At 37.8% G+C, this 23,948-nt stretch overlaps 2 protein-coding genes across 21 annotated transcripts in view; one reads left to right on the forward strand and one right to left on the reverse strand.

Moving 5' to 3' along the window:
- BTG4 (BTG anti-proliferation factor 4) overlaps nucleotides 1-6,154 on the reverse strand; it is a 205,705-nt gene extending 199,551 nt beyond the window's left edge. For all 9 annotated transcript variants that reach the window (XR_014815247.1, XR_014815246.1, XR_014815245.1 and 6 more), the window contains exons 1-2: nucleotides 5,678-6,154; nucleotides 3,955-4,040 (exon numbers count right to left, since the gene is read on the reverse strand). The gene's annotated coding sequence lies outside the window, so the exon portion shown is untranslated. The remainder of the gene's footprint in view (nucleotides 1-3,954; nucleotides 4,041-5,677) is intronic.
- A 252-nt stretch (nucleotides 6,155-6,406) lies between these two features.
- SIK2 (salt inducible kinase 2) overlaps nucleotides 6,407-23,948 on the forward strand; it is a 131,075-nt gene continuing 113,533 nt past the window's right edge. For all 12 annotated transcript variants that reach the window (XM_084976010.1, XM_084976015.1, XM_084976008.1 and 9 more), the window contains exons 1-3: nucleotides 6,407-6,661; nucleotides 19,269-19,385; nucleotides 22,966-23,029. In XM_084976010.1, the coding sequence (XP_084832136.1) occupies nucleotides 6,527-6,661; nucleotides 19,269-19,385; nucleotides 22,966-23,029 (316 nt within the window). In that variant the 5' untranslated portion in view covers nucleotides 6,407-6,526. The remainder of the gene's footprint in view (nucleotides 6,662-19,268; nucleotides 19,386-22,965; nucleotides 23,030-23,948) is intronic.

Consider the following 23,948-nt stretch of genomic DNA (forward strand, 5'->3'; position numbering starts at 1 on the left):
GAGTAGAGTAGCTTAGACATTGAAACATTAGTATTAGAACATTGAGGACCATCTTTAAAATCTTACCCCATTAGGGGAAGGGATAAATTGGGAGGATGGGGTTGGCACATGCATACTACTATGTATAGGGTAGATACCTAACCAGAACCTACTGTGTAGCACAGGGAGGTCTACTCAACATTCTGTAATAATCTATATGGGAAAAAAGAATAGATATATGTATATGCATAACTGATTCACTTTGCTATAAGCCTGAAGCTAATAACACTGTAAACCAACTATACCCTAATAAAATTTAAGTAAAATAAAATAAAATAAAATTTTACCCCAGCAGCATTAGACAAAGAATCTTTCTGGAACGCATGGTTACATGAAAAACCAAATCAAATGAATGTTGACCCATAAATTGTCAGAAGCCAAACTAGAAGATGTCCAGTGACAAGCTCTACAATGCTGGTCCAGGCTTTGCCCTATTTACTAGTTTACCAGTCCAGTCATGAACCTTTATGAGCCACACACTTGTACAAGGAGTAGTGATACAGAGAATAATAGTTGCAATAAAGATATAGAAGCATGCTGGTAGAATTTGCACATGGTTCAGAGAACTAGGATTAGGTAACATGATAAGTGAAGAGTGAAGAATCAAAACAATTCTATTATCTGGAACAAGAAGCAAAATCAACAAGACGACATTTTAACTATCAAAATTTCCATTTACATTTTTTTGGCCGCACCCACAGCATGTGGCGGTTCCCGGGCCAGGGATCAACCCCATGCCACAGCAGCAGCAGCAGCATGCTGGCTCCTTTACCCTCTAGGCCACCAGGGAACTCTTCCATTTACATTTCTTAAAAAGCAACTGCTCAAGAAAATGGTAACAATAATTGCTATTTTAAAAGACTCAGAGCTTGTAGTTGGCTTTACTGTTAACTGTAGGCTATGGATGCTAAAAAGAAAGCTAGCCCAATCTTTGGCTGAATTTGTGTCTGGCCAGTATTCTACACTCCTTAGATTACACCTGGGCTAATGTACTTAGTTTAAAGGACAGTATTTTAAGAGAGACCTTGACAAACCAGAGTACAGTGAAGCACAAGAAGAAAAGTCAGAGAGCTAGAAACAGTAAGCTAGACAGTAAATTTAGGAATGTTTTGCCTGGAGAACTGAAAAAAGAATACGACAACAGGTATGTGTCTGTTTGCAATGTCTTGCACCAGGGAAAAGACCTAAACCTGTGGACAGAGGTCATAAAGAAACAGCTATTAAGCCAATATGAGGAAATATTTTCTACTGAGATGAACTGTCTCACATAGATTACGTACGATGAAGCATGATGAGGTAAATCAAGTCTCTATGCATCTGTCAAGTGTCTATAGGGATTTCTGTATCAGGTGGGAACATGATCTCATACGATTCTAAGGTCCCTTTAAAATTTAAGATCCTAAAGAAATCTGTTATCTGGGGTATCTGGGGGGAGATACAAAATATTTGAAATTATTTCAAAAGTTTAGAGACCCACACATTCTTCACTTATAAAAGACCCATCACAGCTAAAACTACACTTAAAAAATCAAAACAAGGGCATGGTTACCCATCCTTTAAAGGAACTAAAAAGTTGTCTTTAAATAATGTCTCCAATAAATCATGTCTAGTTTACTTTCATAATGGTACTTTAAACATAGTGGCCCCTGCAGGTTCATTAACATGACAGATTGATACATATTTCAGGGATACCTGTGTTTTATAATAATAATAAGCACTTGAAATTGGCACAGGCTAGTGATTTATTTGGATTTTCTGATGTACTTTCTGTCTTTTTTAATATAAAAAGCAAAGTATTCATCCCAGCTTTTATTTCCTAAGCAAAGTCATTTAATAAAGATTTCACCAATTTTCTATTTGAACTAATTCTAAATTCAAGCCTGAGCCTACCAATGTCTTGTCTTTCATTCAGTCCTGAAATGGTAAAACAGTATAAATGCAGATGTTGTTCGTGATCAAAGAAACATATGGTACCTATTTTGTTTTTCAAGTTCATGGGATCTGCTTCAGCAAAATATGTACAACACTGTGATCCATGAAGTTTTCTTTCCTCACATTTTAGATCACTCTTTTACTATCTCTGTGCTAACTCCACTCCCCATTCCACGTTTTCATTCCAAATCTATTTTTACTCTAGGTATGTTATAGAATTAATTATTACCCAGAATGTCACCGTTTTCTTAATTCTTTCTATGTGTATACCCTTTTGCTTTTTGAAGTGTTATCTTAGAATTTTGAAATCAACTCAATGGCAAGTACAGTGAACTCACAGTCTTAGCTGGGAATGCTGCATTTTAAAGGCCAAGCAAACAGGAAATCTAGTGACTAGAGCATTCTACCTTACCAATAAAAAAAAAAAACTGGAGATGAAAAAGATGGAAAATGTGGGAGTTATCTAAAGCACAGCAGGTTAAGTATCTGGTCTTATCACTGCAATGGCTTTGGTTGCTCCTTTGGCGTGGATGCGATCCCTGGCCTAGGAACTTTCACATGCCTTGGACACGGAAAAAAAAAAAAAAGATGCAAATTGTATGAAGCCTCTTTTATCTTCTCTTTCTCCCTTCTTCCTTTTATTCTTTTTCCTGAGGGGCAGGGTGGTGGTGATATGTGTGCATGTGGGCAGTAGGAGGTGGGGTAGGGAAAGAGAAAGAGGAAAGAAGAGGAAAAAGAGAAAAAAAGGGGGAGAGGAAAGCAAGACTTGGATAATACTAATTACTAAAATGTATATACTTAGCAACTAATGGAGGCAAAAGCACATAAGAGACATACAGGGTTGAAATGACAGAGGGAGGAGTAGATTTTGTAGACTGAGGAACCAGAGACGATTATGGATTCCAAAGCTGCAATATTTTAACTTAGTCCACATGTATTTCTTTGGGATTACATTGACAACTGACCAGTAATTTTTGGTGGCATCACTGCTGCATTTTCAAGTGGTCAAGATTTTTGGCCCAACTCTTCCCCCTCCCCCTCCCCCACCTCTGGTCCCTCTTTCTCTAACCTCTAGACACTCAGCACCCTCACACTGAACTCTGGTTTGCCAGAAACCTTTTGCTACTCCCTGAAAATCCTTTCACTTCTTTCTGGCCCCAAGTGAAGTCTTTTTTTTTTTTTTTTTTTTTGCTTTTTTGCTTTTTAGGGCCGCACCTGCGGCAAATGGAAGCTCCCAGGCTAAGGGTCGAATCGAAGCTGCGGCTGACAGCCTACACCACAGCCACAGCCACGCCAGATCCGAGCCACGTCTGCGACCTACACCACAGCCCACAGCAATGCCAGATTGTTAGCCAACTGAGTGAGGCCAGGGATCGAACCCAAATCCTCATGGATCCTAGTTGGGTTCCTTAACCACTGAGCCACTAAGGGAACTCCCCTAAATGAAGTCTTATTCCCAGGTTGCACAAGGAGGTAGTTGACCTGGTTATCTCATTAAAATAATCCGAAATGAGTCTGAATTTCTATCCAAAAGATGTACTTCGAAGGAGATTGTTAGCTCCAGTGGGTCTCCGTATGTATTTTCTAGTTCTTAAGTAAGTAGCTTTTCATCACATTCCCCAAGGAACCCATTCCCAAGCAATTAAAACACATTAATCTAACTGGAAAAATGTTATGGGAACTATTTGGGGGGGACATTTTATTTTATTTTAATTACTAGAATTAGTACTTCTTGAAGTCAAAGATATCTAACCACAGGAAACAAAAATCTTCTCAAAAGAGGAAATAAGACAAAACCATAGAAAAAGGAATTCAGATAAATATAAGGGAACTACTTTTGAACTGGTGTACAAATGTGGGCTAACAGTCTACTTAGATGAACGCTCATATCCTACTCCCAACAATCCAGAAATTCAGAAATCTCATCAGTCTTATAACGCTCCCCCCGATTCCCTCCTCACTTTTATAAACAACATAACTCACAGTAGAATAAGGTATTGCTTGGGGAGAGTGAAGGGCTGAAGCAGAGAGTCAAGTGAGCAGGTGGAGGTCCCAAGAGCCAGACAATCCTACACAGAAAATATAAAATACATTAAAATAATTCAATAAGATTAATAAAATAAAATAATATTATACATTCACAAATATATATTAATTATACATATATTAATTTCTATTTAAAAAATTAAAGCTACAGGTGTTCCCACTGTGTCTCAGTGGTAACGAACTCGACTAGTATTCATGAGGAGGAGGGTTCAATCCCTGGCATCGCTCCGTGTTAAGGATCCAGCATTGCCACCAGCGGTGGTGTAGGTTGTAGATGTGGCTCAGATCAGGTGTTGCCATGGCTGTAGCTTAGGCTGCAGCTGCAGCTCCAATTCAACCCCTGGCCTGGGAACTACCATATGCTACAGGTTTGGCTGTAAAAAGAAAAGAAAAAATGAAAACTACGGAAAAAGTCCAAGAACAATGCAATGAACTACCATATACCCTTTATCTAGGTTTCACATTTTGTCACATTTGCCTCATTCATCTTTGCTAAACCATTTGAGAGCAAGTTGCATATATCAAAATTTTATCCCTAAATACTTCAGTATGTATCTCTTAATAAGGGTATTCTTTTTTGTAACCACAGCACAATTATATAATTCAAGAAGCTTAACATTTAAATAATACTATGATCTAATATGCAATCCATATGTAAATTTTAACATTTGTCCTGAAAATATTCCTTTATAGCACTTTTCTCCCAACTACGGTCACACATTGCCTTTGGTGACATGTCTCTTTAATCCCTTAAATCAAGAACAGTTCCTCAGTCTTTTATGGCACTGATCCAGGCCAGTGGTTAGGTAGAATGTTCCTCAATTTGCATTTTTCCGATTATTTCTTTATGATTAAATTCAGAGTATGTACTTTTGACAGAAATACTACATCGGAGATAGTGTATCCTTCTCAGTACCTCACATGTCATTTTATCCCATAATTGGTGACATTAACTTTGATCATTTGGTTACAGTGGTATCTGTCACATTTTTCTTCTGTGAAAGTACTGTTTTTATCCTTTTATAATGAGTAAGAAATTTGAGGATAGTTTGAGACTAGAAATATCCCATTCCCTAGCATACTAAATGATTTCAACATCTATCGACAATTCTATCTGAATCAATTATTACTATAATGGTTGCGAAATAGTGATTTCCATAGAATGGCTGCAAAATGGTGATTTCCATAGAATGGAAATTTCATCATTTCTTCTATGTGTATTAGTTGACATTCCACCATCAGGAAGAACTGTCATTTTTTCCCCCGTATATTTATTTAACATTGTAAGAATAAGTAAGCACTCATGGAGTCTTTTTAAAAATTCATTGTGTTATAAACCCATTTCCATTATTCCTTCGTGATGCTCAAATTATCCCAGATTGTTAACTTCAAACTAGATCCGATTTCCTTCTGACATGTCCTTACCTTTCTTTGAAAATCTTGCTTTCTGGCATAAGACCTTTCAAGGGCATTTTATACTTTCCCTCTCCTTGTCTGGAAATAATGCTGTACCTGTTTCCTTGGATCACCATATGGAAGACTGGTGTGGTAATTTGCAACCCTAACTCTAGTATTACCTTGTGACTTTGGCAATTCCCTCATTCCCTGGGGGTTGATTTCTCACCTGAAAAAAAAATTGGATTAGAAAGTATTTCTTTACCTTTTCGAGGTCACCAACACGTTTGGGAATCTAATAACAGCTATCGCCCATCTTCCCAAAGCTGGAAGAGGCAAAAATTTGGACATATTTTTAGGGGTTCGGGCTCCAAATCCCTGGATTAGGTGATCTTCAAGGTCTCTTCAACGCTGACATTCTGTGAATCTATAAGCATCGCGCTGCTGTCAGAATGATTCCCCAGAGACATCAAATTTGGAGGGATTTATATAGAAACAGATGAGAAAAGGATATAAAAGAAAGGAGCCTGTGAGCAATGCATTGCTCAGCCACAGTTCTTTGCCCGTGCCAAATTTAGGACACAAAGTAGTCATAGGTGAGAGGTTTTGGCGGGAAGGTCTCCGGGTGGGTGGAGAACGCCGCGGCAACGGAAGAAGACCCCGGCCCGGCTCAGGTCGCTGCAGCCCTCCACTCCGCCCACCAGAGCTCGCTCTTGCCCTTCGGCTGGGTGGCCAAGTAACTGGGCGGGCCGGGAGGCGACCCCGCCCCCGGCAGCGGCGAGGCGGCGGAGGGCGCCGGAGCCCGGAAGGAACGCGCCGTCCAGGCCCCGCCCATCTGCCCTACCACCCTGCTGCCTGCCGCCCGCCGCCGACGTCGGCGGTGCTCCGGTCGCCATGGTGACCAATCGAGGCCCGGTCCCGCCCCCGCCCCTCTGCCCCGGCCCCCTGACGTCGGCGCACGTCAGCGGCGGCGCGCGCCTGGCTGGGCCCTGCTGAGCGGGAGGGACTGAGCAAGGAGCGAGCCGAGCGGCCGTCGCCCGAGTGGAGCCGCTCCGCCAGCCCGCCGCCCGCCAGCCTGCGCTCCAGTCCGCCGTGTCTAGCAGCGGGGCCCAGCATGGTCATGGCGGATGGCCCGAGGCACTTGCAGCGCGGGCCGGTCCGGGTGGGGTTCTACGAAATCGAGGGCACGCTGGGCAAGGGCAACTTCGCCGTGGTGAAGCTGGGGCGGCACCGGATCACCAGGACGGAGGTGCGGCCCGGGGCTCGGCGGGAGCGTCCGAGGCGAGGGTTCGAGAGAGGAGCTGCTGACCGAGAGGGGGGCTGCAGCGGGGGGCTGGGGAGCTTCGAGAGGCCGGGTCACTAGCTGAGGCGAGAGGGCCTGGGAGTGTGAGGACCCAGGAGGTCCAGGGGTCGGTGAGCGCCGCAGGGACCGGGGCCGGGTCACCAGGACCCGAGTGTCGTCCGCTTGGAACCCCCACCAGCCGGGGCTTTGCCTTCCCTAGGCCACCCCCGGTGGCCACACGGAATTTCTTCCAGGGCCTCCCACCCGGGCCGTGACCTGGTCTGTGGCCTCCGCTCTGGAGCCCAAGTTCCGCGTCTTCCCTGCTTTCAGCTGGGGGTGGGGTGGGAGGGGAAGTCTCTGTGCTCCCGTGCTGCGCGGAGAGAGACGTCGCCAGCCCCGAAGAGGGGACCGCCTGCGCTCGGACTCCCGGGACGGGGCTCCGCGCGGCCCCTGTGACCGCGGCGCCCCTCCCGGGGCCGCGCGAAAAAGGGGGCCGGTGGCCGGGAATGCCGGGACGGCCACTGCCCATCTTCTCTCCCTCCTTTTGCCCGACAGTCTCTGATTTGATGTCAGGCTAGCTTGATCCCTCGCCCGAGGCATTTCCATCTAATACTCCAGACAATAGAGCTGGTTGAAACGGTCATCTCTGCCTTTGCACAGTTGATAGGTTGGTCTTTCTCATCCTAGGTTATCCCTTTCCCAGGTGTGTGTTCTGGCTGTGAATTCGCGGTCCTTAAGCCACATCAGATTCTGCCTCTCTACTCATAAAGCCCTGGATTGCTTCCTGACGGTGAAGCCAGCATCCCCCCTCCATTGCACATTCTAATGCACCGCACATATTTTCTCGCAAGTCTCTGTTCTTACCTAACCCGCCCCCCTTCCTTTCACCGCCTCAAGCTGCTCTCCTCAGGGTCTCTATTTTAAGATGTGCAAATTAAATACTTTAGAAAAACGGTGGAAACAAAACCATTCTTTAGAATAAAACCTTGTATTTTTGACGTACTCCACTCTGCCTCATCGTAGTTGTTCTGGAGTTTCATCCTTTTTCAGTTTTTGGTTTTTTTCCCTTCTAGTTTTCATCCTATTCAGTGTTCCCCCTTATTAGTGCGAATATACTAGAGTTTGAATATGGAATTAGGTAGGGTTTCTTTTTCAGAATAGCTGTGTAAGCTGAAGGACATTTGAAAACGAGTTTTTTGTAGCTCTGGTTCGTAGAAGTTTTGCTTAATGTGAAGAAGTTCATTTCCAAAAACAAGGGGCTTGTATATGCCATTGTGTTGTTCTCACTTTTTGTCCTCCCCTACTGATCCTAAGGCAGCCCAAATCTGACTTATTTTTTTAGCAACAGGACCAAGGTCACAAGTTTTCCTCTCACAAATTTACCAGAGTTAGCAATTTAGGTTAAGTTTGTAATGATAAATAATAAGACCGTAGCAAGATTACTTACTCTGATTCCAGCATTTTTAAAAACAAAGAAATTGGTTCCATTCCTCTAAAGAACCGTGGCCTAATGCCATGTTAATTCCCCTTTAATTAAATGAAAAGAAGACATTTTAAATGTGTATTTTTAGATGAGTCCTTGCTTAATGACTCTAAGAATCAAACAAATTTCACAGATACAAAGAGCTTCTACAGAAACTTTTGAAGTGTATTGTTGGGTGGTTAAATTTTTTTCTTATCAGCTCTTATCAGGATTAGTCGAAAGATTTAATTGTCAGCTGTTACTTATTAGGTCAAATTTAGGTAATATAGTATCTATTTAAGAACTGCCCCTAAGTGGAGCTGCTAAGTGACTACCAACACTTCAAATAACCCTGTTACTTTTAAGCTGTTCCAGCTTGCAGAGCTAGGGGGCACTGTGGAGTAGTATCGTGGTTTGGTTATCGGTGAGATCAACGCATTTGTAATTGAAGACACAGGTCAGCTCTTGAAACAGTCCTTACATCCTGACTTGTGTGCATGGTGTGTGTGTAAAATAATTAAAGGTAAAAGCTAAATTTCTAGTCCATGGATCCTATCTGCCTTTGCTTTTTTAAAGAAAGTGTTCTTAACATATAAAAAGAAATAGTGTGAATTTAAGGTGGGTGTTTGCGGTAATTTGGTGGGACTGGAGATATTAAAGATGAGAGGAGTGAGGGCAATAGCAAGGAGTTAATGAAGAGAAAAGCTCCTGTAAATCTCAAGTTTTATAAAGTTGCTCTGTGAACTTTTGTGGTAATTGAGCATAGATAGAAGTGTTTCTTACTGTAGTATGCTATTTGTTAGTGAGATTTTTAAAGCAGTACTTATGCTCATTCACTGGATAAATATTTGTATCTGATAAATACAGCTATCTCAAATACTATCAGTGATATGAACAGTGGAAACTTTAAAGTGTTATTTAATATTATTTGAGGTTCTCATTGCTGAATATACAGTAACTAGAGTGAGAGAAATTCATATGGCATAAATAGCAACATCAGCAAAATATCATGATTAGATTTATAGCTTAGAAAAGCCTCTTCAATATAGTATGCAGTAACATCCATGTAAGTTTGTGTGTTTTAAAACTTAAGTATCTTTTTTTCCCCAAGTTTGTAGCCCAGGCAATTTTTAGGGTTTAAACATCTTAGTGATGAACAATTGAACCCTTTTATTTTTAAGTGACTCTTCTCCAGTATCACTCAAAAAAATGATGTATTTTCTGCAGAGCTTTGGAGTTCCAAGACTGTTTGCCTTGTAGGGGGACAAAAAGTCATAGACAAAGAGATCTTCATCTTGGTCTAATCTATCAAATAGCTTAACATTGTTTAAGAAATATAATTGCATCATCATCTGAAGCAGTGTTGTCATGTTAGATCTCTATGTAAATTTTACACACAAAAGGGAAAGCAGGTGGTGGTAGAATCCGGCTTCCTAATATAATACTTCGTAAAGGCTTTGTAGTATTGGTTTGTGATTTATGAATTAGAGTAGCTAATTTTATAAAATTAGCATAATGGAAAAAGAATAATAGCATTTACACTGTTAAACTATTTTAGGCAGTCGTGGTTGCTAGTTTGCTATGTTACGAGTGTCCTTGAGAAGTGTGTTTTATTAATACTGCACTAGCAAAGAACTTCTTCCTTCTAAGCATATGGCTAGGTTTTTTTGTTGGTTTTTTTTTTTTAATCTAAGTAAAATTTTAGAACAGTCATTTGTGCCCTTAAACTTTTTTGTTTCTATTAAATAAATACAGTCTTATTGTAGAAAATATGAAGACTACAATGTGCAAAAAAGTACATGTTTAATTCCTCCATCAATGAAAATAAATCATTCTTAACATTATGGCATATTTCCCTCTTGTCTTTTTTTTTTTTAATTCATTTTTTCCCATGGATGAGACCATGTGGTAGATACACTTATATCAGTTGCATCCTTTTTTCCCACTTATTATTATAGCCTAAGCATTTTGCTTATTATAAATAACTTATAAAACATTTTTAATAGCTGCGTAGTGTTCTGCCTTCTAGATTAATTCTATTCTACTTAACTTTCTTACTATTTAACATTATACATGTTAAAGTTTTCACTTATAATAATTTACAGTGAATAGCATATATATATTTATTTATAAATCTCTTTGTCTGCATATTCAGTTATTTTAGGGAGGAGAAATTGGAGGTAAATTCCTAGAAGGGAAATTACCAAGTAAGAAGGTATTATTTTTACTTTAAAGAATAATCTATTTTTATTATCAAATCTATCATGTTTATTATTGTGCATTCTTTAAAGTGTGGATAAATGAAAAGAATTAACTATAGTATCACCACCCAGAGGTATACATTGTTAGTTATTTTCAGACCTTTTCTCTGACAGATAATTGAGTATTCAGTACCATACCTCATATATTGCTTGGCCAAAGAGTTTATGAATGTATGGTCTGTGAAATCTTAAAGATATTTCACAGAGGTTCTGAAAATTACTTTACTAAAATGATATGTAAGTATTACTTATAATTAAGAAAATCTGGGGAGTTCCCGTTGTGGCTCAGAGGATTAGGAACCGGACTAGTATCCGTGAGGATGAGGGTTTGATCAGTGCTTAGTGGCTTAAGGATCCAGCATTGTCATGAGATGCAGTGTAAGTCGCAGATGCGGCTCGGATCTGGCATGGCTGTGGCTGTGGCTGTGGCCGGCAGCTGCAGCTCCGATTTGAACCCTAGCCTGGGAACCTCCCTATGCCTCAGGTGAAGCCCTTTAAAAAAAAAAGCAAAAGAAAATCTGGAATGTAAAACTGACAGCAAGGACATTCTGAAAAGTGATTTTTTTTTTTTTTTTAATCACTGAAAAGCATTCTGTGTGCATTTGGAGGCTTTATTTATTTAGGCATAATTCTTTAACTACTACATTAAAATCTAAGTATTTTTAAAGCCTTCCAAATAGTTAAAGTATCAAAATTGCATTTTCAGGGCAAAGGTAGAAACAAGAGAAGGGCGTATTACACCCTGAATATGGTATTTCTTGAAGAAGAGAACTCAATTTTTTTGGGGGGTGGGGGTCTTTTTGCCATTTCTAGGGCTGCTCTGGCAGCATATGGAGGTTCCCAGGCTAGGGGTCTAATGAGAGCTGCAGCTGCCAGCCTACACCACAGCCACAGCAATCAGGATCTAAGCCGCGTCTGCGACCTGCACCACAGCTCACGGCAATGCCAGATCCTTAACCCACTGAGCAAGGGCAGGGATCGAACCCGAAACCTCATGGTTACTAGTTGGATTTGTTAACCACTGCGCCACGATGGGAACTCTGAGAACTCAATTTTTTAATACATATGAGTTTTATATTTTGATTTAAAATGTTAAGACTCCTCTCAGTAGTCCTAGTATTAATCTTGTGCTGTGAAATATTCCAGATGTCAAGAAGCAGCTGTACTATGTGCAACAGAAAAAATTGTTGCTAAATAACTTAATCACTAATATTCGCATCCAGGCCTATGCATGATCTTCAATTTGTGTTTAAATAAATACTATGTTTGTCATGAAACATAAATGCTTTATTAGAAATTGTTCTCTAGTTTCATGGCACCCTAGACAAGAAAAATTTGACAAATTATTCTGCTAAATGTTGTTCAAGATGACCTGTTCTTTGGGAGGAGTTGGGAAGAACAAACATGCAAATTAAGAGTTGTATAAATTTTTATATTGTAGAAATGCTTAACAGAGTTTAATGCAGTCTGCTTTTAATTCCACTGGGAAATTCTGTCTCAGTCACCAGGCAATTAAGAAAACATTTATTTGGAAATAACTGAAACTGGCCTTGATTCCTGGATTCACATGATGATATTTGATTTATGGCCTACTGCTGATGGCAAATGCATTTCCTTGGAGCCAAAAAGATTCCAGAAATTATTAAGAGATCTTTATTTCTTTACTATACCTAGTACCTCTTTTATGGTCTGCCTCCATATTTTTGGAAATAAGTTATTTACGTAAAAATTCCTTTATACAGAACATTTATGGAGAATGCTTTCCTACCCTCGAAAGAAAAATAGCCCATATATCCGGTTTGAGATTATTAGAAGAATGAAAGACACTTACATTTGGGAATTTCCTCAGAAACTTTTCATTTTAAAAAATATTAAAAAAATACTTTAAACAGATTAAGAGATGAATATTGGATGAATTAAACCAAAAATTGATGCTAAAATTTGTTTTTAAGTTCTTCTTTAAAGTAAACATAGTGTTTGTCATTTTTCCCAATTAAAAAAAACTACATGCTTTTTGTAGACATCCGTGAAAAGCTTAAAGAGGAAAATAAACATTCTTATTTTAATTCTGCCATCCACACCAAGAGACAACCTCTGTTAATATTTGGTTCATGTCCTCTTAGCTCTTCACATGTGTTTCATATGTATTTAATAACATTGGCACCATCTATACATATAATATATATTTGTTACTTAATGTGTTATTGACATTTCCCCAAGTGTTTTTTTTTAAAAAAGTCTAAAGCATGGTTAAATAGTATCTTTATATATGACTATTTTATTTAATCAGTTTCCTATTATTTAACATTTAGATTATTTTTCTCTCTTACTGTTTTTCTTTCTAATGTTCCAGAGAGCATTCCTGTATATACATCTTTGTGCATCTATCTGATTATTTCCTCAAGATAACACATAGCAGTGGAATTCTTGGGTCAAGGAGAATGTCCTTACATCTATATCTGATGGCATGAGATGCCAAATTACCTTCCAAAAAAGGAGTATCTAATAATTTTCATCAGGAAGAATGCATATTTACCAAGAGTATTATTTGTATACATCTTTCCCAGTTTGAAAGGGGAAAACAGTGTTTTTTATTTGAATTTGCATTTCTTTGGCTTACTTTGATTACACGGTTTTTAATAAGATGACTGTTTACATTTGTGAATTGCCTTTTGTCCCTTGGCTCATTTTTTTATTGAGTTGTCTTCTTTGTTGATTTGTTTAAAGTAATCTTTAAGATAGGAGATTGTTTTTAATCACTTCTTTTATAGTATTAAAAATACTCAGTTCAGTTTTTCTGGTTCTAAAAATTCCTGTTGTGGCCCAGCAGGTTAAAGACCTGATGTTGTCTCTGTCAGGATATGGGTTCCATCTCTGGTCTTGCTCAGTGGGTTAAGGATCCAGCGTTGCCTCAAATTGCCTAAACTGTGGAGTAGGTTGCAGATGTAGCTTGGATCTGGAGTTGCTGTGGCATAGGGCTCAGCTGAGGCCCTGATTGTTCAACCCCTAGCCTGGGAACTTCCACATGCCACAGGTGCAGCTGTTTAAAAAAAAAAAAAAAGTGTCACATTTACTTCTCCTCCAATCTCTTTAACTTAATCATTATAAAAGTCAGATTAAGTTTTAATGAGGATTTATTATTGTATAAATTCTTAAATTTTAAAAGTCAAGTTTTAAATTGTAAAAAAAGTTGACTTTATTCATTCTTAAAGGGTAACTAGAGAAGTCCATGTCACTTTTGCTACTGACTTCTTTTCTTTTCTTTTTTTTTTTTTTTTTTTTTTTGGTCTTTTTGTCTTTTTAGAGCCGTACCCACAGCATATGGAGATTCCCAGGCTAGGGGTCGAATCAGAGCTATAGCTGCCAGCCACAGCCACAGCCACACCAGATCTGAGCTGCGTCTGCAGCCTACACCACAGCTCATGGCAACGCTGGATCCTTAACCCACTGAGTGCTGTCAGGGATCAAACCATTTCTTCATGGATGCTAGTCACTAGGTTTGGTAACTGCTGGGCCACAAAATGGGACTCCAACTTCTGCTGCTCTCGAAATCCTTTCATTGTAGACCACTCAGTCACAATCACTGTTCAATCAAATGATAGGTTGGTATGTTCTGATTCCACCTATAATTTGATGTTTGAGCTTGGAAAGTTGTGTTTGTTTTTTATTTTCAAAGATCTAATTAAATGGTAAGAGTTTTGCTACTTGATACTTCAGAAGGATATTGTAAGAATTAGTGTATTAATAAATAGGACTGAAGCAAGTATTACCTGAGAAAACATGTTAATCCCTTCTGATTTTTTTATTAGAAGAATTGCTCTTATTGTGTTATTTCTTTAGAAAGTCCCCCAAAGCCAATTTTATGTGTGGTTGCTTTAAGTGCATGAGATTAATATTTCTTTTATGAGAAGTGAAATAATTTTTATAAAATTATCAAGAAGTGTACTGTTACCATTAAGTTATGATTTGAAAAATGCAAAAGTCCATTTTATCGATCAGCATAACATGGTTTCATTTAGTCTTCCTTGAAAACTTGTATCTTACATAGTTGTTACTTTCCTTTTTTTTTTTTTTTTTTTGCTTAACACTGTTGGAAACATTTCTATGTATATAGTTTTTATAATTAATATTTAAATCTTATTAAATAATATAGCCATTTTATAGAGAATTTGGAAAATAAGAAAATGAATTTAATATTTTTCAGATGGAGCAGTTAGCATATATAGCAAATACAACTCCATTTCATTTTTTTTAATATTCAGAAAGTAATTCATGCTCATTGAAGAAAAATTGCACTGAAAAGTAAATTGGGAAAATAATTCATGATTTTTTTCACCCACTGATAACATTTTTGTCATATTTATATCTAGTTTTTATTGGTCTTTTTCTATACATACCTTGTGTGTGAGACTGGATGGTATCTTGATTTTTTTTTAATTTAATATTTTAGTCTTGTAATTTCTCCATATTATTAAAAGGAACTGTCTTACTAGCTTGTAATAATCATAATATAGACTTACCATAAATCATGTAATTATTTCCCAGTTGTTTCTATTTTTTTACATTATAAGGAATACTCCTGAATATATTTACACGTAAATCTTTAATCATTTCAGATTATTTCCTACAAATAATTTCTCAGAAGTAGAAACCTTAGGTTAAATAGGATGGATGATTTTTAAGGTTCTTGGTAAAGATCGCCAATTTACCTTCCAGAAAAACTATAACCTATTTTATATTCCTACTAGAAATATATAAAAGTGGTCATCTCATTTAACTTTACCTCTCAAGAGTGTTTACTTTTTGATCTTTATAAGTTATGAAGTTGAATATTGTGTGGCTACTTTACATGGGATTTAGCTTCATAGTAATTATTCTAGTTTATCCATTATGGTCTCCCAAGTTGTATAGGAAACCTTCATTTTGTGTCTTGGCAGAAAAAAATAGTTTTTATCACCATGTAAGTTCACTGAAGTATTTTTAAGATATTACATGCATAATTGGGAATTAGAGAGTAGAATAATTTAGATGAACAACAAAGAAAGGATCCGTTGATATAGTCTCTTGATTGACTTTGTTGTGACCATGCAGATTTTGTCCTTGGTACTATACTCAGAACTAAGTAGAGAAGGAGTGCAGAGAGGAAGCTCCCAGAAATCTAAGCTCATAGCTATCTTTAAAGTGAACTGGTGGGAGTTCCCGTCTTGGCATAGTGGTTAACGAATCTGACTAGGAACCATGAGGTTGCAGGTTTGATCCCTGGCCTTGCTCAGTGGCTTAAGGATCCTGCATTGCCGTGAGCTGTGGTGTAGGTTGCAGATGCGGCTCAGATCTGGCGTTGCTGTGGCTGTGGTGTAGGTCGGCAGCTGTAGCTGTGATTAGACCCTTAGCCTGGGAACCTCCGTATGCTGCAGGAACAGCCCTAGAAAAGGCAAAAAAAGACCAACAAATGAAAATAAAAAAATAAAATGACTTTGTGGAGCACAACCCTTTTGTAAGTTCAGAATTTTGTACACCATTGGGGAAATCCCTAAATGCAGGGGTTTTTGTTCGTAAAATTTGTGTTCCAAAATCTGTTCTCCTTATTCTAAGAGACCTGTTAAGTTCTTTGAAGGTAGGAATCAGATTTTCTTCATTTTTGTGTCCTGGGTATAATTCCATGCATACAGCAGGTGCTCAGTAAACATGTGAGTAAATCGTCTCTTTGACGAATGAAAAGATGGAACTTGGAGTTTGAAGACCTGTGGCTTTTCCCCATGAATTCACTTGAGCTTTATTTAGGACTTTGTAGATTATGTAACATCTTTTAAGCCTAAGTTTCAATAACTCACAGTGTACTGCTTGTTCCATTTACTTCAAAAAACTGAGAAGTAAATGAGATAAAATATGTGAAAGTAAAATTTAAAAGTGCTGTACAGTTGTGAAAGTCATCATTATATTTCTGGGAAGTACTTGGTAAAGAGTCCCATTGTGAAGAAATTACGTGGCAGAGTATGGCAGAGACTACTAGCTGATCACCAAAAATCCAGTTTCCTCTTCTTCCTGGACCTACAGCTCAACTGTTTCTTGGCCTCCCTTACATTGATGGCATGGTATGTGCCTGAGCCTTAACTAAGTGTGCCGCTTCTCTAGGCCTGGCCCATAAACACCTCTCGGGGCATTGGGAGAGGGGGCTCCTCTTAGCTTTTTTCCCCCTTCTGTCTGGCTAGAACCGTCTGGCTAGAATGGCGACAACCTTCAGGGTTTTCTTTCCTTTACCACCTTTACTTAACCCACTGACGGTAGTAAAGACTGCCTGCATGGAACAGGGCCACGTGCTGACTTCTTTGCTCATCCAGTTTTGCTTCATGAACGATAAACTTTTGTTGTGTTTGAATTAGCATGTGTTTTGGGGTCTACTCACTATAGCAGTTAGACCAGCCCTAACAATTATAAGGAGCATGCTAATGCACAGTCTACTTTTTCATAATTCTCTGAAAGCAGCCTTATAAACAAGAGGTAACAGTGTGAAGATATAAATGTATAGACTGGTGGTCCACACCCATATAGTCTGTACCCAAGATAAAATTGAGAGAATTTTATTTTGTTTTTTTTGTTTTCTTTTTAGAGTCACAGCTGTGGCATATGGAAGTGTCTAGACTAGGGGTCAAATGAGAACTGCAGCTGCAGGCGCCACAGCCATGGCAACACCAGATCTGAGCAACTCGGGATCCTTAACCCACTGAGCAGGTGAGGCCAGGGATCAAACCCGCATCCTTCTGGACACTAAGTCGGGTTCTTAACTCACTGAGCCACAGTGGAAACCCAAATTATATTTTGTCATTTGAGAATTTTTTGGCTGAGAAAAGTTAAATAACGAGGTTTATGATGTTAAGTAGATAATTTATATATTTTTCACTTTTTCATTGTTTGAGGCCAAGATTCCAAAAGGGTATCAAAGAGGAGATACCTCTTGGTAATACCTTGCTTTAGTTGGTACTTAGTCTTTAAACTTTTTCTTTAACATTAGATATGATGCTCAAAATATTATATATAATAAATTCTTTTTCTAAATTTTCGGTTATCATTCTGAGATTTTTTAAGCCCTGATTCCTTTCTGTTATTTTTCTATTTATTAGTTGATTGTGACCCATTTCTTTATGAAAGATTTTTGCGGGGGAGGGGCCACTGATATCTAGACACGCACCAGAAATTGTGGCAAAACACTGTCTTTAAAATATACATGTCTGTGAAACTCCATGTTACCTTCCTAAGAGGAAATTAAAATAGACACTTACCCTTTTATCTGTCAGCTTTTACCTAGAGTTATTCACAGTAATTGATAATACTGTATTCTATCATATTCTTAATTGGGCAAGAGGTGTCACTTTAAATTTAGGTTTGAGGTGGTCCAATGGCATTCTTCATAGCAAGTGTGATATTAATCAGTACTTATCTAGTAGTCAAAGTTTAGTACCTTTTACTTTCTAGAATATTTTGATTATGGGAATAAATTAAAATAGCCCCAAACATAATAAAAAGAGCCCTTACGAAACTTTCAAACTTAGCTGCCTAGAGAAGGAGCTGCCCCTTTTGTTCTTAGGCAATAACTTTAATTTTACCTATTACATGTAGTAATCTGATTTCCCTTGGTTCTTCTTTGAGTTACAGTTAACTCAAATTAGGAAACAAGCTATGGACAGCAAAATAGAAATAGACAAAGGTAGGAAGTAAACCTTACAGTGAACTTTAAGGTGATGACAGCAAAAGGCAGAGCAGCTATAAGGAAAAAAGAAAAAACTAATTGCATAAACTAAGGAATTAAATGACTTGACAAGCTGAGTCTTATTTTCTTGGTTACCGTTTAGGAGTATTTTACTATTATATATATATAGCACATGCAATAATTTGTATTAACAATTATCCTGAAACAACAATATAAGACTGAATTATGTTCAGAATATTTTTGGGTATAATGTGAAGTACATTGAGGAGACTTTTCAGAACTTAGTATAATTAAGTTTGGGTGGTTCTCAATTATCTCAAAGTTTTATTTGAGTCATAATGGTTTATTTCCTAATCAATTGCCTACTAATTTTTTTCAAATAGTTCTTTTTGGCTGCATGAAAAAAAGTACATGATTGTTGACTTCTAATTACCCAGTTATTCGCCTTCAAATGCAGTTTCTTCAAATTAACAGCCTTGGAGTGATTTGGGTTCCTATCTAGTTATGATAGGAAGAGGCCATATTTTTCAAAATCAAATTCCCTTAAAGTCAAAATTGAGTGTAATTACTAACATGTGAGTTTTTGCACTTTGATTTTTTTAAAACAAAATTTAATCCAGCTGGGGTTTTTGGATGTAGATTGATTTTAACACATCAGTTTTGTTTGTTTGTTTTCTAGAAAGGTATATCTGTATTCTTTGGAACCTATCACTTGCTTTTCTAGAAAAATTGTTTTTCAGTATAATAGAAACTATCTTCTACTTGGCTGATCTTTTGTTTATAGGTACTTTGAATCAGGATGATAACTACCCAAAACTGCTAAGATTTTATTTCTTCAGTTTTAAAATGGAGTAAGGAGGTGTTACAGTTGTACAGAAAGAGAAATATGTTTTATTAAGGTAACTTTTCAGGGTCATTCTTTGTAGCACACCAAAGATGCTCCCAAACACGTCTGCCACAGTGCCTTATACATGGTAGATATTTAAGAAATAGTTGTTGAATGATGAATGAATAAGCACTGAAGCTAGTTATCATCGTTATAAGGACCTACAGGTGAAGTCTTAGATGTCATTGATTAAAAAGATCCTTGCCTGGAAAATGTTAACCATTGTATATTAATTGTATTTATTTGTGTCTGGGTTGCAGGTGGCAATAAAAATAATAGATAAATCTCAGCTGGATGCAGTGAACCTTGAGAAAATCTACCGAGAAGTACAAATAATGAAAATGTTAGACCACCCTCACATAATCAAACTTTATCAGGTATGACTTAGCTTTATACCTCTCCATGCTTCTCACATTCACTACTCTATTTTATACCATCATTTTCTCTTTTACTAGTTTTTTCAGTCAATAAAAAGATAATTGTATGTTTTTTATTAAGCTGAAATACATCCATTTTTCTGTATTTAAATTAGAAATAATAATAAATTAGGAAATAAAAAGCTACCAGCAGCTTAATTTTAAGTAAGTTATTTAATTTAAAAGTTTCTAGTTGTGGAGTTCCCGTTGTGGCTCGGCAGTAACGAACCTGACTAGTCCATGAGGACATGGGTTCAATCCCTGGCCTTGCTCAGTGGGTTAAGGATCTGGCATTGTTGTGAGCTGTGGTGTTGGTTGCAGATGCAGCTCAGATCCCGAGTTGCTCTGGCTGTGGTGTAGGCTGGCAGGTGCAGCTCTGATTTGACCCCTAGTCTGGGAACTTCCGTATGCTGTGGGTGTGGCCCTAAAAACAAACAAACAAAAAAGTTTGAAGTTGTGCGTTTATGATACCCCACTTAAACCTACTGGGTTTTGCTGGTGGTGCCATTAGTGAGAATATGGCAGTGTTGCTTATTAAAAAAAAATATGTTTACATTTTATGAAATAAAAAGACTAAATAAAATAGTGTATTACTTAGTGGCATATTTTGTAATATCCAGAGGCAAATCTTATATTTTGTTTGGTTTCTTTTATCAGGTAAAGTAAATAAGCCATTTTTTTTTAAATGCCATTTTTTTAAAAAAATTAAACTTTACTAAGATACAATTTTTATAACAAACTATGCTTTTTAAAAGGAAGGTTTTTCTCAGATTTTTAACAAATAATTTATGTTTAAGAATGATAATATAAGAACAAAACTTTTTGGAGTTCTCTTGTGGTGCAGCAGATTAAGAGTCTGGCATTGTCACTGTAACGGCTTGGGTCACTGCTGTGGTGCAGGTTTGATCCCTGGCCCAGGAACTTCCATGTGTCACAGGTAAGTCCCCCCCCAAAAGAATTTATTTTAAAAAAATAATAACAAAACTCTTTAATGCTTTTCTCTTCATTAATATTTAGAATCTTTACATTTGAAAACTTTTTAAGCTAAAATGTTACAGTGTGCTAGTCTGTGACTTTGATCTCCAAAGTATGATGTGTGCACCTAGTGGTATCCTAGGCTCTGCCTGTACTCCCTTTTAAGAGCTGTTTGTTAAATTTTCAGAAGTTTTTGAGCCAATTAACATCATGTTAGTAGCTCAATTCTGTTTATTATTATTATTATTTTACCTTTTTTGGCTGCACCCCAATGATGTGGAAGTTCCCGGACCAGGGATCAAATCTGAGCTGCATCTGTATCCTACGCCACAACCAGCAAAACCTGATCCTTTACCCACTGCTCTGGGCTGGGGATCAAACCAGCAACACCACCCAACTAGTATCCATGAGGATGTAGATTTAGTTCCTGGCCTTGTTCAGTGAGTTAAGGATCTGGCATTGCTGTGAGCTGCAGTATAGGTCTCAGATGCAGCTCGGGTCCCACAGCACCACAGTGGGAACTCTGTTTATCTTTTATATTTATCTTCTTTTTGCATTTTATAATGTATGTAATGTACTTACAAAATGGCATAAGTGCATAATTTGTGTCTCTGTATGTATATATTCATAAATACATATGAGCATGTGTATGCATACATGTACACGTATATATATACATTCATGAATATATTTAGCTAAACAACTTTATTGATAGAAATTTACAATTTTAAAGGTATGGAGCCCATTGAATTACCATTAGCTGAGAATGAGACTGTGGTGTGTCACTCAAAACAATTCCTAAAGTTCTAAAACTGCAGAGGGCCTCTTAGGTCAAATTTATACAGAGTATTTCTCCCTTTAAGCTTTTTTTGTTTCCTTAAAGAGGATACTTACAAGAAACTAATCATATCTTTAGAAGTCTGATAAACCATAAACCAAATTGAGGTTCAAACTACCATGATTCTTCAACTATATTCCAATTAAAAAACAAAATAGAAGTTCCCGTTATGGCTCAGTAGAAATAAACCCGACTAGTATCCATGAGGATGCGGGTTCAATTTCTGGCTTTACTCAGTGGGTTAAGGATCCACTGTTGCCGTGAGCTGTGGTGTAGGTCACAGACACGACTTGGATCTGGCATTGCTGTGGCTGTGGCATAGGCTGGCTGCTGCAGCTCCAATTCAGCCCTCTAGCCTGGGCACTTCCATATGCCACACCTGTGACCCTAAAAAAAAAAAAAAAAAAAAAAAAAGGAAAAAAGAAATAAATCTGAATGTTAGGGAAAAATTAGATTTTAGCCTTTCAGTAGATAGCAGTTAAATAGTTAAATATTACATTATTAGCATGTGCCAGTATGTTTAAGGATGTTACAAAGAAGCAATCTAAATTTTGCTCACTCTGAATCTATAAATTCATTTCTTTCCAGCTCAGTAGAGTTTGAAAAATCAAGTTTGTAACAATGACACACTTCCTTTCTGAACTTAGAAAAACTTATTTTTTATGGCCTCACCTGCAGCATATGGAAGTTCCCAGGCCAAGGATTGAATCCGAGCCGCAACTGCAACCTATGCTACAGCTATAGCAATGCTGGATCCTTTAACCCACTGCGCTGGGCTGGGAATCAAACCTGTGCCTCCACAGCAACCTGAGCCACTGCAGTCAGATTCTTAACCCAGTGTGTCATAGCAGGAATTTAAATAAAAGTGGATAGCAGTGGAGTTTATAAAGAAGCTTTTGAACAATGTTTTAAAATAATAGTACTTTATAACAATAGAAAGTATAGTAGGAGAACTAACACCTTGTGCCAGATTAGCTAGGTCTCAGGCCAGATTGATTGAGCTCTATTTTATTATTATTTTCTCAGTCAGAGTTTACCATATAATACAAGGCTAGAGAAGCCAGTGATGAGGTAAAAAGCTATCTTCAAAACTCCTGTTACTTGTATTAGTATTTCTCAAATTTGAATATGCAGAATAGTCACCTTAGGATTTTGTTAAAATGTAAATTCTGTGTCAGTAGGTCTGTGGTGGGGTGTGAGATTTTGCATTTCTTTTTGGGGTGCAGAAGTTCCCAGGCCAGGGATCAAACCCGCACCACAACAGTAACCAGAGCCATAGCAGTGACAACTTTTGAGCCTTAACCCACTGAGCCACCAGGGAACTCTAGACTTTGTGGTTCTAATAGATGCCTGGGCAGTGCTGCTGCTGGTCTGTGGGCCATGCCTGGAAGATCAAGGATCTAGATTTTTCACAAAAGTGTAGCATAAGGATATTGTCAGTCCTATAAACTTTGCTTCTGAACTGTTCATAACTTGATACCTTTTTTTTTTTTTTTTTTTTTTTGGCCATGCCCAAGGCATGTGAAAGTTCTCAGGCCAGGGATCGAACCCATTCCACAGCAGCAACCCGAGCTGCTGCAGTGACAATGCCAGGTACCCAACCTACTGTGTTACAAGAGAACTCCCTTGATACTTTTATTAGTAGTTTTAATTTCATTGACTCCATAGAATGTTATGGTAAATCACAGTCTTTTCCTGTCAGACTAATATGGAATTATTTCTCAATAGGTAATGGAAACCAAAAGCATGTTGTATCTTGTGACAGAATATGCCAAAAATGGAGAAATTTTTGGTAAGCCTGTTTCTATTTTTCTTCTTAATTTGAAAATGTAGGTAAGCTTTATGAATGGAGTATTTTATATTAATTCCCCTGCTTGTTTAAAGGTTGCTAATGTGAATTAGAAGTTGTTAAGCATTAGAATAGAATAAAATATCCAATAGGCTAAAAATATGGCATATAATTTATTCACTTGTATTTATGGCATGAAAACTATTGCTTAATTCTCTTATCTCTTATCAAGAGATAGATGAATCAAAGATGGGGGAAAGTTTCATATTGCAAAGGAGATTTTCTTTTATTTTCCCTTTCTTTCTAGGGTAAAGATAAGTCTACAAATATTTATTGAGCCTGTGCTGTGTTTCAGACATTGTACTAGGCTTAGGGGATACAGTGGTGACCTGAGTAACACAGTTCCTGCCGTTGTGGATCTTACAGTTTAGTAAGCTGTTACCTATAAACTGTGAGACCTCTGCCTTACACCTTATACCGTCCCTCTTTGGGACTCAGTTCCTTTATCTGTAATAAGAAAGCACTGGATTAATTGGTTTCTCTGAGCCATTCTAACCCTTAAAAAATTATGACTATATTATTAGTTCCAGCTTTCATCTATTTTATTTTTACCTTATAGAACAAGAACACTATACTTGTTCTAAATATGTTGTTTTTTCACCTAAATTTAAGTCTAAAGTGCTTTTTTAAACATCTTTACTGAGGAATAATTCACATAAAATAAATTACTCATATTTGATATATACAATTTCCTAAGTTTTCGCACACACGTGTGTGAAAGAAAGCATGACCACAGTCAAGGTAGCCACTGCTCCCAACAGTTTCTTTGAGTCCTTTGTCATCTCTCTCGTCCCACCTCTCCACCAGGCAAGCACTGCTCTGTTTTCTTTCACTGTAGATTCATTTATGTCTTCTACAGTTT

The sequence above is a fragment of the Sus scrofa genome, chromosome 9 (genome assembly GCF_054392235.1).
Source record: "Sus scrofa isolate SSC_HxYL_T2T_F1_AM1 chromosome 9, Sscrofa_HxYL_maternal_Yorkshire_Landrace_v2.0, whole genome shotgun sequence".
NCBI classification, from domain to species: Eukaryota; Metazoa; Chordata; class Mammalia; order Artiodactyla; family Suidae; genus Sus; species Sus scrofa.